Source organism: Zingiber officinale, chromosome 4A (assembly GCF_018446385.1).
Source record: "Zingiber officinale cultivar Zhangliang chromosome 4A, Zo_v1.1, whole genome shotgun sequence".
In the NCBI taxonomy this organism is placed as follows: Eukaryota; Viridiplantae; Streptophyta; class Magnoliopsida; order Zingiberales; family Zingiberaceae; genus Zingiber; species Zingiber officinale.
Window position 1 is genome coordinate 160,232,854 of NC_055992.1, and position 17,588 is coordinate 160,250,441.

At 38.5% G+C, this 17,588-nt stretch overlaps 1 protein-coding gene across 1 annotated transcript; it reads right to left on the reverse strand.

Annotated features, from left to right (window-relative positions):
- Nucleotides 1–15,341: 15,341 nt before the first annotated feature.
- On the reverse strand, nucleotides 15,342–16,655 carry LOC121972995 (MAGE-like protein 2). The gene is made up of 2 exons (XM_042524597.1): nucleotides 16,545–16,655; nucleotides 15,342–15,917 (listed from the first exon to the last, which is right to left on the reverse strand). Exons 1-2 carry the CDS (start codon nucleotides 16,653–16,655, stop codon nucleotides 15,342–15,344), a joined length of 687 nt encoding a protein of 228 aa, XP_042380531.1.
- Nucleotides 16,656–17,588: the final 933 nt, after the last annotated feature.

Below are 17,588 nucleotides of genomic sequence, written 5' to 3' on the forward strand. Positions count from 1 at the left end.
TTATTTATTTATGGTGGTTAAAGTTATTACAATTATAGGATATTAAGTATTTCTTTTTGTGTAGTGATGTTTTTGGACTCGAACATTCTGGCCGAGTTCAATGTTTAGGTGCTGATGCACTTCCTAGCCAAGTTTTCCCTGAGCTGTGTAAGCGCACAATCTATACACCAAGTTATCACTCTAATTCAAATATGACAGTTGAATTCAAGGAAATGTAAGAAAAAATAAAAGAAATGGAGGCACGGGAAGTACAGAGGCGGATAGAAACAGAGCAAATGATAAGGCAAATGCATGACCAACAACTTCAAAATTTTGCACATATTATGCAGAGTATGATATCCAGAGCTGTTGGTGGATCTCATGGCCCAGAATTATTACCGCCACAGGTAATAAAAATATTTAATATTTATTAGTAACAATTGAACCATTCAAAAATATATAAATACATGCATCATTTTAACTAATATCTTTTTTTTTTAATAGAGGGTGACTATAATGGCAGAGATTATGCAACGAAATATAGATGCTCCACCAAATACAAAAGGAAATGATCCTACACCTCCACCACCAACAGATCCATCTAATAATTAGATAAACTTTTTAGAGAAAACTTTCTTTAAATTATGTTGTCACTTGTTAGTGCTATTGTGTTGTGTTGTTTTGGGGTATGCACATTTTTGTAAAAAAATTTCGTACTTGCTACTGATTTGGTGGTGTTTTGGGGTATGCAGACTTTTGTAAAAGAAGTTCGTACTTGTTGCTGATATGGTGGTGTTTTGGGTATGTAGATTTTTATAAATGAATTTCTTATTGGTTTTGTGAATTGAAAGATTTAATATGAATGTTTTGTTAGTTAATCTATTGGTATTTTTAATTTTTTTGTTGAATGTTTTATATTGATTATTAAAAATTAGGAATTCAAAAGATATTGTAAACAAATATTTGAAAAATAGAATGATTATAGGAGCTTCATTGGGGTCCATCATTTGAAATAGGGCTGGTTTTAAACTGTTGCTAATACACTTATTAGAAGCGGTAAATAACCGATCCAGGTAAATAAATTTAGAAGCGGCTTAATAATTGCTCCTAAACATGGTACGCAGGAGTGGTTACAAACTGCTGCTGAATTACTTTTGGAGCAGTTACAAATCACTACACTATTTAACTTCAGAATCAGTTTAATAACCGCTTCTACTACATACCAATAGAAATAGTCATTAATCGCATTTATAGTAGTTAACAAGTGCGGTTAGCAGCCGCATCAAACCACATTTGGATAGGTTAAAAACCGCTGGTATTACAACCTATTAAGGCGGTTAATAACCGCTTCTATAGAGACATCAGCAGCGGTTGATCTGTTTTCACCACCGGTTACTATAACCAATGCCATTGATGCTAGGAGCGCAAGCTGTTGGATCGGTGAAGTAACCGATTCAAAAGCTTTAGGATCGGTTTAAAACCACTTCTATAGTTTGTTAAAACCGCACCTAAAGACCTATTTTTTTTGTAGTGCAACTTGCAAAGACCTCGCACAGTCCCATGGACGAAGACTTTGTTGCCTAGTTGTTGTAAGACCGTTAGATTCGATAGAGGGGGGGGTGAATATCGATTCGAAAATCTCGAGTTAAAACGCAGCGGAAAAGTAAGGAAGTAAAGAAATGAACACGGTTGATTTTTACTTCGTTCGGAGCCTGTGACGACTCCTACTCGAAGGCCCGTACTCCTTGAGTACCTTCGTTGGGCAATTCACTAGCAATTCGGATAATTACAATTTACGTACAAATATTGCTAATGAAAAGAAAGAAAACAAAGCTAACCGACAAACAATGAATTAAAAAGAGAGCCGGAGTGAGTCGTCGGAGCTTTGTGAACGTTGTTGGAGCGCAGAGCAGCAGAGTGATTGGACTCAGAGTTCTCAGAAGACTGATGTGTTGAAGCTCCTGCCTGGGGCTTCTTTTATATGCTGCTCCGGGCGCCTGGATCCCTTCCGGGCGCCTGGAGTGTGACGTAACACTCCCAACCAGCATGCTCCAAGTGTCAACGTCGTCCTGGGGATAAAATTTGCCTCCGGGCGCCTGGATCCCTTCCAGGCGCCCGGACTTCCAGGCGCCCGGACCCTCACTGTTCCCTACCTGCAAAACAGTGTTAGTCCGAGGCAAATAAACCCTGCAGCACAGTTTGTTAGCACATTTTTACAGATACGCTAAGTAATAAAAATTAGCATCAAGAGTATGACTTAGATTCCGTCTTTCCGAGACCGGAATCTAGTCACGATCTCGACTTAGATATCCGAAATGGATCTAAGCCGGATCGACGCCTAATGTCCCTTTCCCGGGAACGCGTCCTCACAGTCACTCCCCTCCAGTGACTTACCTCACTTACCTGCCAGACGTCCGGTCAGACTTCTCGCCAAGCGTCCGGTCAGCCCGTCGACCCGCTTGGACTTCTCGCCAGCTATCCGGTCAGCCCGTCGACCTAGCTGGACTTCTCGCCAAGCGTCCGGTCAGCCCGTCGACCCGCTTGGACTTCTCGCCAGCTATCCGGTCAGCCCGTCGACCTAGCTGGACTTTTCCTGCACACTTGATCAAAGTGTCAGACAACAACACAACTAACTTAACCTATTTGTCATTCATCAAAACCTGGGTTAGACCGTTAGTGCTACCCGCACCAACAATCTCCCCCTTTTTGATGGAATGACAACCTGGTTAAGTTAGTGAAAGCATATGTACGAAACAACATGCATTTGTGTGGTTTTAAAGTTAGTTTGTGTTTTCAAATTGGTTTAGCTAACTTAACCACCTAACCCTTCTCCCCCTTTGGCATTCATAAAAAAGTAAGCAGGGGTAAACAAGCATAGTGTAGAGTAATAAAAAGTTTGGTTAAAAAAATTCAAAGATATTGATAAAAGTATAATTTTTAACAGCAAAAAAAATAGTCAAGTTGACTTGGGGGAGTTTAAGCTTTTGAAAATTTGTTTAAAGCATTAGCTTTTAGCTTTTAGAAAGCTAGTTAAGTTTTCATTTTAAAACACAAGTTTTCAAAACCAGAATTCCAAAACTAAGTTTGAAAAATTTATTTTTCAACACTAAGTTTGTAAACGATTTAATTTAAAACTTAAGTTTTGACAGTGATTTAAGTTTGAAAAAATCTAACTTTCATAATTTTTAACACTTGAGTTTTTGCAAATCAAATTTCAGTTTGTAAATATTGATTTTGAACTTTACTTTTAGTTTTCAAAGGAGTTTGGTAGAACTAATTTTGATAAAGTAAAATAATTAAATCTAATTTTCAAAAATCAAAATTTTAAAGTTCAAAAGTACTAGTTTCAAAACCATGGTTTAAAATACTTGAAAAGTTGAGTTTTCAAAGACTAAGTAAAAAGGATAAAAAGTTTGTGATTTAAAACAAACAATTTTGAAAAATTTTCACAATTTTAAGCAAGTTGATATTGAAAAATGATTTTCAAAATTAAGGAAAATGATTTTGAGAAGCTTAGTTTGTAAACTTAAGTTTTGAAAAATCTAATTTCCACAATTTTCAAAACTAAGTTAAATCTAATATTCAGAATCAATTTTCAATAAAAAGTAAAACCCAATTCTTAAAAACAACTTAGTTTTATAAGAGTTAGTTTTCAAAAGTAGGTTTAAGAAATATTTAAGAGAACATTTTTTAAAATGTTTAATATAAAGGAAAATTTTTAATTAATTCCTCCCCCTGAACCTGACATAACTTTAACCAGCTGTCTAACCAATTAGGTACTAACTAACTATCAGAAAATAGTAGCTTTCACCTGGTTAGTCAGATAAAGTTAATTATAATCAGTCAGTGTTTGACTTGACTGATGAACTTTAATCTGATTAATATCTGAATTGTATTTAACGTCCAGACTTATGTTGATGCACTAAAATAAGCATCTTAAGTCTAGACAGTTGGCCTATGCATCTCACCCCTTTCTATGTTTATCAAACACAAGCAAGGTAAGCCTAAGATGTTGGTGAGATGCTCAAGAACTAAACCTATGGGTACATGCTTTCTAAGGATTCAAAACTAGTCTAAGGCCAAAACTGTTTTTGAAAAATCTAAAAATGGAAAGTTTTGAAAACAAACAAGTTTAACCTATAATTTGATAAAACCATTTTTGAAAGTATTTTGAAATTTCCTAGTCTATTGAGCACATCCCCAATTGTCGTCGTAAGTTGCTAAATTCACTCTCAGGGAGTGGTTTTGTAAAAATGTCAGCTAAATTTGATTTAGACTCAATGTACTTGAGTTCAATATCACCTTTAGTAACATGATCCCTGATGAAGTGATGCCTAACTTCAATATGTTTGGTTCTTGAATGATGTACAGGATTCTTGGTTAAGTTAATCGAACTTATATTATCAATTGATACTTTTACATTTGTGATATTTAAGTTGAAATCTTTTAGAGTATGCATCATCCATAATATTTGTGCAACACACTCGCCTATAGCTATGTATTCTGACTCAGTTGTAGATAGTGCAACACAGTGTTGCTTTCTACTAAACCAGCTGACAAGGGATGGACCAAGTAGTTGGCATCCACCACTTGTGCTTTTGCGGTCTAATTTGCATCCGGCATAATCTGAATCAGAATATCCTATTAATTCAAAGTTGTTGGTCCTAGGATACCAAATACCTACATTTGTGGTTCCCTTGAGGTATCTAAAGATTCTTTTGACTTGAGTCAAATGAGATTCTTTAGCACAGGTTTGGTATCGAGCACACATACTAACTGCAAATAAAATGTCAGGTCGGCTTGCAGTTAGGTAAAGTAGACTACCTATTGCGCTCCGATAATGTTTTAAGTCTACTGATTTTCCATTAGGATCATCATCTAGGATTGTGTTGACGGCCATAGGTGTTTTTATTTCTTTAGTATTTTCCATTCTAAATTTTCTAAGTAATTCCTTAGTATATTTTTGTTGATAAATATAATTTCCTTCATTTGTTTGTTTGACTTGTAACCCTAGAAAATAAGTTAATTTTCCTACCAGACTCATTTCGAATTCGTGTTCCATTAGGTTTGTAAATTCGTTTAAAAACTCTGAGTTTGTTGAACCAAAGATGATATCATCTACATAAATTTGAGCTATAAAAATATCTTCTTTTATTGATTTCACAAATAGTGTTGGGTCAATTTGACCTTGGTTGAACTCTTTAGAGGTTAAGTAAGAGGTTAGTCTTTCATACCATGCCCTAGGTGCCTGTTTAAGTCCATATAATGCCTTTTTTAATTTGTAGACATAATCAGGGTGTTCTAGGCTTTCAAAACCTGGTGGCTGACCTATATAAACTTCTTCTTTTATCAATCCATTAAGAAAGGCAGACTTGACATCCATTTGGTATAGTTTGAATCCTTTATGGGCTGCATAGCTTAGTAACATTCTAATGGACTCTAGTCTAGCTACTGGGGCATAAGTTTCATCGTAGTCAAGTCCTTCAACTTGACTGAACCCTTTGGCAACTAACCTAGCCTTGTTCCTAGTAATTTCTCCAGTTTCACTTAACTTGTTTCTAAATACCCATTTGGTTTCTATTATTTTCTTATCGTTAGGTGGAGGTACTAGGTCCCAAACTTCATTGCGCTCAAATTGAGCTAATTCTTCTTGCATAGCTATGACCCAGTCTGGGTCAAGTAGAGATTCAGCTACAGTTTTGGGTTTAATGTTTGAGATTAACGAGATTTGACTTAGGTTTCTGAAAGATGACCTAGTTTGGACCCTCAGGTCTGGGTCACCAATTATTTGATTAGTGGGATGGTTTGGGTTGACTCTTATGGTTCTAGGAGGTTGACTTTCTTGTAGTTGTTCTTCTTCTTCATGATTTTGGGTTTGGTTTGTTCCCTCAGAATTGATATGTTCGTGAACAGAGTCAACTGGTTGAGGTTGGGCTTGTTCTAGGTTTTGATTGGATTCTTTGAATTTTACATTGGTGGTTTCCTCAATTCTTAAAGTGACTTTATTATAAATTCTGTAGCCTCTGCTATTCAGAGAGTAACCTAGAAAAATTCCATTTTCTATTTTGGAAGTGAATTTGCCTAAGTGTTCTCTAGTATTTAGGATAAAGGCTGGGCAACCAAATACCTTAAAGTATTTTATATTAGGTTGTTTGTTGTAAAATATTTCAAAAAATGTTTTATTGTGTTTTTTGTTTAGTGTTGTCAGGTTGTACTAACAGCTTCTGCCCAAAAATATTTAGGTAAGTTGTATTCATTTAGCATAGTTCTCGATGCTTCAAGTAAGGTTCTATTTTTCCTTTCTACAATTCCATTTTGTTGGGGAGTTTTAGGGCAAGAAAATTCATGATGGTAGCCATTTTCAAGGTAAAATTTTTCAAAATTATGATTTTTAAATTCTCCTCCATTATCACTTCTGATTCTTTTAATTTTTATGCCTTTTTCATTTTCAATTTGTTTGCAGAAATTTGTAAAAATTTCAAAGGTTTCATCTTTATTTTTTAAGAATTTGACCCAAGTGAACCTAGAATAGTCATCTATTATAACTAAACAGTATAGACTTCCATTTATTGATTTAACTCCATGGGAGTCAAATAGGTCTAAGTGTAAAAGTTCTAGGACTGAGTTGGTTTGGGATTCATTAATTGGTTTGTGGGTAGATTTTGTTTGTTTGCCTTGTTGACAAGCATTACATATTGTTAAATCTAAGTTAGGTAATTTTGGTAAGCCTCTAACTAGACCATTTAATTTACTTATGTTTCTGAAATGTGTGTGTGACATTCTTCTATGCCATAACCAGGTTTCTTCTTTTTGTGTTAAATAACACTTGACTGAAGAAGTGGTTAAGTTAATGGCATAGATATTGTCTTTTCTAAAGCCTTTTAGGCTTATAGTTGGATTATCTAGATGTTTGATCAAACATTCTGTGGATAGAAATTTTACCTTATACCTAGTGTCACATAATTGACTTATGCTCAGGAGATTGTATTTAAAATTTTCAACAAGTAGAACATTTGTAATTATGAAATCTATTTTTAATTCAATATTACCTATACCAATTACCTTGAGTTTACCGTTGTTTCCAAAGGCAACTGTTCCTAGGCTTTTGTAGGTTAATTGAGTGAACTTGGTGTGATCTCCAGTCATATGTTTGGAGCAATCACTGTCCAAAATCCACTTGGTTTCCTACAACAAGTAGGATTTTTATGTTAGTCTTAGTTTATCAATTTTTAATCAATCATTATTTAAGTAAAAAAATCTTAATTTTAAAATTTTGAAATTAATTTAAGTTTTAAAACTAATTTTTGAATTTTGACAATAATTTGAGTTTAAAATTAATTTAGGTTTAAAATTTTGAAGTTAAATTTTTTTTTAAGTTTAAAATTAAAATTTGAAATTAATTTAAGTTTTAAAATTAAAATTTTGAAATTAGTTTAAGTTTTAAAATTAAAATTTTGAAATTAATTTAAGTTTTAAAATTGAAATTTTGAAATTAATTTTTAAGTTTAAAATTGGAATTAATTTAAGTTTTAAAATTAAAATTTTGAATTTAAGTTTTAAAATTAAAATTTTGAAATTAGTTTAAGTTTTAAAATTAAAATTTTGAAATTAATTTAAGTTTTAAAATTAAAATTTTGAAATTAATTTAAGTTTTAAAATTTTGAAATTAATTTAAGTTTTATTCATCTCACCCGATTTATATTATCAATCAAGGAATCCTATGATTTTGTGAGATGAAATTAGTTTGATTACAGAGTTTTGTTTTAACTTGTGTTAGATTCAGACTTAGCTTTGGTTTCCACAAATAGGCATTCTTCGGATAAACTTCTAAGCTTGGTGAGTCACAAGGACATCATTAGAAGTAACCAACCTTTCGAGGTTTTCCGAATAGTCCTATCCACGGAACTTAGTACTAAATCTTGGTCTAACTGGTTAGGATTCGTTTAAGGGTAGCTTCGGTCAGTTCCACTTGGCCAAATGCACCAGATCGATATCTTTCTAGACATGCGATGCCCAAGCTTCCCTAACGTACTATCATCCAAAAACTTCACCAGTACCATGAGTCAAGTTAAACTTGGACACTCTTTCACTAATCCTAATTACCTTGCCGGGTTGGGTTGTTTTAGGTTACTCTGTCGGGTAGGTTAGTTTTGGAGGTGCCAGCTATTCTGGAGCCTCCCCCTGAATTATTGGCCATTAATTTAGATTTTGGGTTTGTTCGATTCTTTTTATAGTTATAATCAACTTGGTGATAATCTAAATTTTGTTGAGTTTTGAATTTTGATTTTATTTTAGATTTATATTTTAGTTTTGATCCGATTTATTCAAGTTTATATAATGTATTTTATCTTTAGGTATATAGAATTGATTAAGTCCTACTTGCGTGGTACACTTTCGGGACCCAAGCTTGTTTAGTTGCTTTGTGTTGGGTTAATAATGATTTAAAGGTTTTGTTTGAGTTTGACTTATATCCAAGTCCGGTTTTATTATAGCATGTCTTTTGGTTATTTAGAATTAAATCTAAATTTTTAGATCTTGTTGTGAATTTTTCCAACAATTCTTTCAACTTATTAATTTCATTTTTAATGATAAATTCTCCTCCTCAAGTGTTCGATCTTGAGTTGGATTCAATTTTTAATTGTTCCTTGAGGTTTTGATTTTCCTCAAGCGATTTATTTTTATTTTCCAATTTAACTAATTTTTTATTTAAACACGAGATAATTCTAAAGAATTTACGATTTAAGTTTAGGTATACCTCTTCGGAACCTTCGGAAACGAGTGCGGACTCGTGGCTTGATTCGGGTTCGGACCCGTCTTCCGATTCCTCTGATTCGTCTTCCGTTTCAGCTTCGCGAGCCATCAGCGCGAGGTGACTTTGGTGCTTTTGCCTTTCTCCTTCCGATTCGTCTGAGGAGGAGTCATCCCATGTTGCTTTGAGGGCTTTCTTCTTTGTTGACTTTGGTTTGTCAAGTTTCAATCTTGGGCATTCGTTCTTGTAGTGCCCCTTTTTGTTACATCCGAAACATGTGACATTTCTTGAGTCGGCTGGCGAACTGATCTTCTGAAGATCCTGTTTGCTGAAGCTTCTCTTTTTCCTGGTAAACATTTTCCTTACTAGGTTCACCAGGTGTTCTTCGTCTTCAGAGTTTTGATCGGAATCTTCTTCAGATTCGGGCTTTTTCTTCTTTTCTTTAGAGGAACCTGCAAATAAAGCTACACCTTTCTCGACCCCGGCGTTAGTTTGCTCATGCAGTTCTAATTCACAAAAGAGTTCATCCAATTTTAATTTAGATAAATTTTTTGAAATTTTGTAGGCATCTATGGTTGATGCCCACAAATTGTTTCGCGGAAAAGCATTTAATGCGTACCTGATTAAGTCTCGGTTCTCCATTTGGTGGCCAATCGCGTGGAGACCGTTGAGGATATCTTTGACCCTCGCGTGGAGCTGACTTGCCGTTTCTCCTTCCTGCATTTTTATATTAAAAATTTTATTTAACAGCAAATCTCTTTTTGTTACCTTCACATCGCTTGTTCCTTCGTGCAGCTCGATCAGTTTATCCCAAAGCTCCTTAGCGTTTTGATGCGGTCCGACTCGGTTCAGTTCTTCTCGTGTTAGTCCGCAGTGTAGAGTATTGATGGCTTTGTTTTCAATTGATGCCTTTTTCTTTATATCATTTGTCCAGTCTTCAGGGTCTACTATGTTCCCGGAGTTGTCTACTAGAATTTTGAAAGCCCTTGTGACGCTCATCCATTGGTCGTAGTCTGTCTTCATGTAGACCTCCATTCTCCTTTTCCAGTATGAAAAGTCATCCCCGTTGAATAGGGGAGGACGTACTGTGCTGAAGCCTTCTTGTTGAGACATCTTATCCTGCACACACTAAATTAACTGGAAAAAATCCCAAGACTTCGTCTTGGATTAGCAGTGCGGGAGAAAATAGAAACTCTAAGTTGGTGTTGTACCAATTTAGATTTTAAATGCAACGAAAAAAAATCTTCCAAAAAGATAATAATATTAGTTTGGAATTGTTAAAAAATGATTTCACCCCCTGTCTGATTGGTGGTTGCACCAAATCAGAGCGGTACCTGCTCTGATACCACTTGTAAGACCGTTAGATTCGATAGAGGGGGGGTGAATATCGATTCGAAAATCTCGAGTTAAAACGCAGCGGAAAAGTAAGGAAGTAAAGAAATGAACACGGTTGATTTTTACTTCGTTCGGAGCCTGTGACGACTCCTACTCGAAGGCCCGTACTCCTTGAGTACCTTCGTTGGGCAATTCACTAGCAATTCGGATAATTACAATTTACGTACAAATATTGCTAATGAAAAGAAAGAAAACAAAGCTAACCGACAAACAATGAATTAAAAGGAGAGCCGGAGTGAGTCGTCGGAGCTTTGTGAACGTTGTTGGAGCGCAGAGCAGCAGAGTGATTGGACTCAGAGTTCTCAGAAGACTGATATGTTGAAGCTCCTGCCTGGGGCTTCTTTTATATGCTGCTCCGGGCGCCTGGATCCCTTCCGGGCGCCTGGAGTGTGACGTAACACTCCCAACCAGCATGCTCCAAGTGTCAACGTCGTCCTGGGATAAAATTTGCCTCCGGGCGCCTGGATCCCTTCCAGGCGCCCGGAGCCATTCCGGGCGCCCGGACCCTCACTGTTCCCTACCTGCAAAACAGTGTTAGTCCGAGGCAAATAAACCCTGCAGCACAGTTTGTTAGCACATTTTTACAGATACGCTAAGTAATAAAAATTAGCATCAAGAGTATGACTTAGATTCCGTCTTTCCGAGACCGGAATCTAGTCACGATCTCGACTTAGATATCCGAAATGGATCTAAGCCGGATCGACGCCTAATGTTCCCTTCCCGGGAACGCGTCCTCACAGTCACTCCCCTCCAGTGACTTACCTCACTTACCTGCCAGACGTCCGGTCAGCCCGTCGACCCGTCTGGGCTTCTCGCCAAGCGTCCGGTCAGCCCGTCGACCCGTCTGGGCTTCTCGCCAAGCGTCCGGTCAGCCCGTCGACCCGCTTGGACTTCTCGCCAGCTATCCGGTCAGCCCGTCGACCTAGCTGGACTTTTCCTGCACACTTGATCAAAGTGTCAGACAACAACACAACTAACTTAACCTATTTGTCATTCATCAAAACCTGGGTTAGACCGTTAGTGCTACCCGCACCAACAGTTGTAACTATGACTTTCCACCTTTCTAGTGTCCACTAGAATTTTTTTACCTAGCCTCAACTAGGACTTTCACCTTGTCTAGATCACTCAGGACTTTCCTGCACACTCAATTATATTTGTTAGATCATAACACAGCTTAATTTTGAACCTTTGCTAAATATCAAATATAAGTTTGATTAGCTAGTACTTCCAATACCAACAATATGCAAGGTATAAATGATAAGTATCTTATTTCACAATTTATGATGAAAATTTTTAGTGAGGTTGATATTATCTTAGCTATAAAGGTCATGAAAAATAGTGGGGGTTACTTGTGTCAATCTCCTTATCTTGAGGAGATGCTTCTTAAATTTAATTAATCACTTGAAATTTAAAAATCTAATACACCATATAATACTAGTATTAAATTACTAGAAAATTCTGGTGGGATAGTAGCACAACTAGAATATGCTAGTGATTGGTAGCCATATGTATGCTACACACTGCCTAGGCTAGATATAGTATTTGTGGTGTGCAAAATGTCAAGATTCACAAATAACCCAAGTGTTGAACATTGGAATGTAATTAGGATAATACTTGGTTATCTTAAAAGAATTATAAATATAGGTTTGTCTTATAGTAATTTTCCTACGGTATTAAAAGGATACTCGGATGCTAATTGGATAACGAATATCCATGAAAATAAATCCACAACTGATTGGGTTTTTATAATTACTAGAGGTGTTGTTTATTGAGCTTCTAAAAAATAAGCATGCACTCAATTTTGGAAAGTGAGTTTATATTACTGCATGGAAAGCATAATGACTAAGAAATTTATTATATGATATTGAGTTGTGACCACAACTTATGCTATCTATTTTTTTTTTTATATTGTGATAGTGAACCTATATTACCTAGAGCTTACAACAAAGTATATAATGAAAAGACTATGCATATTAGTTTGAGATATGAATATATGAAATAATTGATAACGGGTGGTGTTGTCAATGTGATCTATGTTAGGACTAATAAAAACCCAAGCATTTCGATACATCACAAATCTATTCCACCTTGATAGTTCTCTATTTCTAGACAGATTACTCCAATATTTGGTGGATTATTTATTAGGTTAATTCTCAATTTAGTCCCTCATTATTTGACGTAGTACTGATTTCATCCCTAATTTTTCAATTGACCAAATTTAGTCCTCCAATTTTCGAACGTTTTCCCAAATTGATCCTTCCATCCAAATTAGGGTTGCAAACGAATCGAGCCGGCTCGAAAAATATTCAATTCGTATTCGAATTTATCGAATTCGAGCCGAACTCGAACATGTTCGAACTTTTTTTCGAGCCGAACTCGAGCCCAAATTATATTGTTCGAGCTGCTCGCGAGCCGCTCGCGAGCTTTAATATTTATTAATATAATTTAAATATGTATTAAATAAATAAATTTCGAGTCTTTCGAACTTATTTTCGAGTAATAATTCGAATAGTTCGCGAACATGTTCGAATATTTCGAGCCGAACTCGAACCTGAGCCTTAATTCGAACCGAACTCGAACCAAATATTTTGAATTTTTCGAGCTTCGAATCGAGCTCGAACTCGAATATATCTATTTCGAGCCGAATTCGAGCCTTTAAATTTTTCTACATATTCGGCTCGATTCGATTCGTTTACACCCCTAGTCCAAATTCCCGTTAAAATAGACGGGAATACTTGTTTAACCAGTGGAAGTGACCTCTGTCTTGCTTTTATTGTTGCGTTATTTCTCTATCCTGGAGATGACCTAGAAGGAGATACTAACGCCTTGTTCAATGATGGCCTTGTTCAACGATTTCGGGAGAGATAGCATATTCTTACTGCTGTTGTCATTCTTTCTCCTCTCTGATTCCATTTCACCCTTCAACAAGTCTCCCCTCTCCTTCCACCATTTTCTCTTTGTTATTTTAGTTTCACCAAGCTTATCATTCATCTATGAGGAGGCCTTTGGAAATATCTTGATCAATGGCCAGAATCATAAGCTTGCCTTTGGAACGTCGGCTTATGTGAACCAAGACGACGTGCTGATGACGACGCTGACGGTGAGGGAGGTCGTCTACTACTCGGCATAGCTCCAGCTGCCGGACTCCATGTTGACGCCTGCGAAGAGGGGGAGGCTGGAGGCGACGATGAGGGAGATGGGATTGGCAGCAGCCATGGAAACTAGAATCGACAGGTGGCACGTTAAAGTCATCAGCGGCGGTCAGCGGCGGCGTGTCAGAATCTGTGTCGAGCTCCTCACCCGACCGCCGCTCCTCTTCCTTGACGAGCCCACCAGCGGCCTCGACAGCGTCGTCACCTATCACGTCATCCACCGGATCGCGCGCCTCGCCCGCCGCGAGAGGATGACGGTCGTCGCCTCCGTCCACCAGCCCAACAGCGAGGTGTTCGACCTCTTCGATCGCCTCTGCCTCCTCGCCTATGGCAGCACCATCTTCTTCGGCCCTGCTCTGGCGGCTGCCGAGGTACCAACTCGATCTCAAAGCTCAATTAAGACTTGAATTCTCTCTTTCGACTAATGGAAATTCAGTCTTGCTCAAACTTTTCTCCAGTTCTTTGCTTCCAACGGTTTCGCCTGCCCTTCTCCGTGCAATCCTTCCGATCATTATCTCAAAACAATCAACAAAGACTTCAACACGGTCAGTGCTTCTTCTTCCCAGCTTATAAACCAACAAAGGAAACAAGTTTCTAAAGCTCGAACTCAATCAATGTCAGGATTAGGGAAATAGCGCAAGAATAAAAGCAATGGGTTATTTCCACCAGTTAAATATATAAGTCTTCCCCCCTATTTTAACAGGGATTTGGACGGAAGGATTGATTTGGGAAAACATTCGAAAATTGGAGGACTAAATTTGATCAATTGAAAAATTAGGGACAAAATCAGGACTACGTCGTCAAATAATGAGGGACTAAATTAGAAATTATCCCATTATTTATTCCAGTGATTTTACGTGGTCATCTTAGAAGTCATAAGTAATCTTAATTAATTGAGATTATATAGTTTGTAGGTTTAATTGTTAGTTCTTGGAAAACTTAAGCCCCATGAATTCTAAAATACGAAGAACTCACATATAATATTAAATACAAAAATAAGATAATCTAGTTTCAACAATTAAACCTGACATAAGAAATTGTAATATATACATAAATATAAAAATAAGAACTTGATTGAAATCGTCCAAAAATAATCTCTGAGAAATAAAAAGAAATAGACGTAAAACGAAGAGATTTTTCAAAGAGCTTGGGGAACCAAAAATTAAAAATTTTTACATATTCAATCTATATTCATAATCCAAAACTCAATACAGTTCAGTTAAATCACAATGAATTCGGTTTGTAATAGTGTTCGTAGTGATTTGATTACGTGCATTGGAATTAACAATAATTATATGTGAATTGTAGTGCATTTTATGAAGTGTTGGTGTAAAGGAATGGAGCTGAATATAAAGAAAGCTCTCAGTCTCAAATTCAACTCGAATTAATTATATTCAAGTTTGAGTTCAATTTGAAACTCAAAATTTAAACTTTTTAGTTCGAATTTAGTTTGAATCATAGCTCGGATTTGAATTTGGTTTAAAAGATTCGAATATGTTTGTAAACTATATATTTAAATTATTGCAAAAAAATAAGTACTCAAAATGTTCAAAATTTATTTATTTAATATATAATTATATTATATTAATAAAATATTAAGACTCGTGAGCGGCTTGTGAACTATTGAACTAAATAATTTGAGCTCGAGTTCGGTTCAAATAAAAAAGTTTGAACATATTCGAGTTCGGCTCGAATTCGATAAGTTTGGATACCAATCAAATATTTATTAAGCCAACACGAAATGCTCGGGAACCAGCCCGAATCCTTTACACCCCTAGACTACATTTGGTTAGACTACATTTGGTTAGGCGTAATGTAAATATGTAATCTAGCTTGTAATGTAATTCAATTTGTAATGTAATGTAATATTGAGTACATTACTATGTTTGGTAATATAATGTATGTAATCTTTAATTACAATGATGATTACATTCTTTTATTTAATGTCAAATATTTTTATAAGGAATATAATTCACATTATTATAAAATGACAAAAGTATTCTGTGACCTCTGTCGGAGGCAACGGCTGATGGCGGCGGCGGCCGCACCTTTGCTGGAGCTGGAGGTTACGGCCAGCGGCGCTGGCTGACGATGCCTGGAGGTGGTGGCAACTGGTGGCGACGATGTCGGTGACAGGCTATGGCGGCCGATGGTTGAGGGTGCTCGGAGGTGGCTACCGGAGGTGGCTGCCGACGGTGGCGACTAGTGGCGGCCGGTGGTCGAGGGTGCTGGGAGGTGGCTGCCGGCAGTGGCGGCTGGTGGCTAGCGATAGTGGTTGACGGCGGTGCCTGGAGGCAACCAGCAGTGGTCGGCGACGGCGGTGCCCGAAGGCGGCCAGCGGCGACGCTCGGAGGCGACTGGTGGCAACGCTCGGAGGTGGCTGGCGGCAGCGCTCGGAGGTGGCTGGCGGTAGCGCCCGGAGGCGGCTGGCGGCGGCGTCCGGAGACGACCGGTGGCGCTGCTCGGAGGCGGCGGTCAGTGGCACCGGTGACGCCAAAGGCGACAGGCGACGACAGCGATAACGCTTGAAGGTGGTGGCTGGCGGTGGTGCCCGTAGGTGGTGGCCAACGATGGTGCCTAAAGGCGGCTCCCGGTAGCGACGGCGGAAACGACGTCGGTGACTGATTGATGCCAAAAATGGACTAAGGGAATATTTGACATTTAAATTTTAGTTAAACGATGACCTCATAATATAATCGGATTATATGGTGTTGGCCTTATAATTCAGATTACAAAACTTTATTAGCTTTTGTAATCTAGATTATATTAAAGCTTTAAAATTATACCAAACAAAATAATCAATACTAATATAATCCTGAAATTTTTTTTATCAAAGGTAAATAGATGGAATGGAAGAAAATATATACAAGCTAAAAAGTGCGGTCGGTCCAACGCGTCATGTCTAAACAGATGCTGGATCGGTGTAGAGTCGTGTTGTACCTTGTAGGCATGATGTATGCACAAATACACCAACCTACATCACTATCAAACAAGATCAACAACAAACAATCTCACAGACGATACTAACATACATCACATCATTGCCACTAATGTGGTGTCATCATCATCGCTGCGATCTCATCTGTCTATGGCTGCTCCTCCTCCTGGCTACTGTCCCAATCATCCTCCGAGCCGGCTGCACCGCGCACCGGCAGCCACCTCAGTGGTCCTCCAATCACAATAAAGGGTAGCTTCCATGCCCGCATTTGACATTAAAGAACCTAGACAATTCAACAATCGAACGGAGCTCCGCCCATCCTCCACATGACCTTTGCTCCGGCCATCTCCCATGCACTGCCGTGAGGGCACAAACTACAACCGGTGATGGAGATGATCCAAAGTAGATTCCAGTTGAGGTAAATCTCAAGCACTTGGCGCATCTATCAGTTCACCTTACAGCTGTCCCCTTATGGCAAAAGGTGAATACGCTCGTCCCCAGCGCTCCCGTCAACTCGTCCCAGGGTCAACACGGAGGAGATAAATCACGGGCGGCTACTAATCTTTGGAATAGTGATTAACACATAAAGGAGGTAACCTCAAACTTCATGATGGCAATACCTCATGTACTATTTGTTGGAACCCCAAGGTTGTTTTGGTGTGATCAACAAGTTAAGTTAGGTCCTGTGTGTTTCTAACCTTGTGTCTAAGTGTGTAGGAGCTTAGGAACACAGGTAGTCGAGCGGAAGACGCAGCTAGCGAGAAGGACGACAGTCCGAGGGATGAGGTGCTGCGGAAGAGTACCCCGGTGGACGAGAAGGAAGCGTGCGGTGGTTCCGAGGGACGAAAGCTGGAGCGGAAGATTGCTCGGGGAGCAAGAGACGCAGCTAGCGAGAAGGACGGCACGCGGTGCATCTGAGGGACGAAGACTGCGGATGAGTACGTCGGCGAGCGAGAAGGAAACACGCGGCGATTCCGAGGGACGAGAAGCCGAAGGGAAGCCCGCTCGAGAAGACCGGAAGTTGGGTTCGGGTGAGCCCTTTTCCGGATGGCAGAGATCACCCAAGTAACCGGATCCGGAGGAGAAGAACCGGACCGAGGCGGGACTGAACCAGAGAAGAGGTCCCGGACGAAAAAGTCAACGCATGTTGACTTTGGGCTCCGGGGCGCCCGGAGCAGTCCGGGGCGCCCGGAGCAGTCTGGGGCGCCCGGACCCTGATTTTGACCAAGATCGCGATTTACGCGATCTGAACGTTGGGGGATAAAGTTTTATCTCCCCAGGGCGCCCGAAACCCTTCCAGGCGCCCCGACTAAGGCTATAAATATAGCCTTGGTCCAGAATCTTTTCATTAACTCAGTAATTAGCATTCCAAACA

Excerpts from the sequence above, each read along its gene's own strand:
- LOC121972995 (XM_042524597.1), bottom strand. The coding sequence starts at position 16,655 with ATGCGCCAAGTGCTTGAGATTTACCTCAACTGGAATCTACTTTGGATC. Across the intron at positions 15,918-16,544 it reads GGGAGATGGCCGGAGCAAAG|TCCATTTTTGGCATCAATCA; the intron begins GTCATGTGGAGG and ends ATATTCCCTTAG.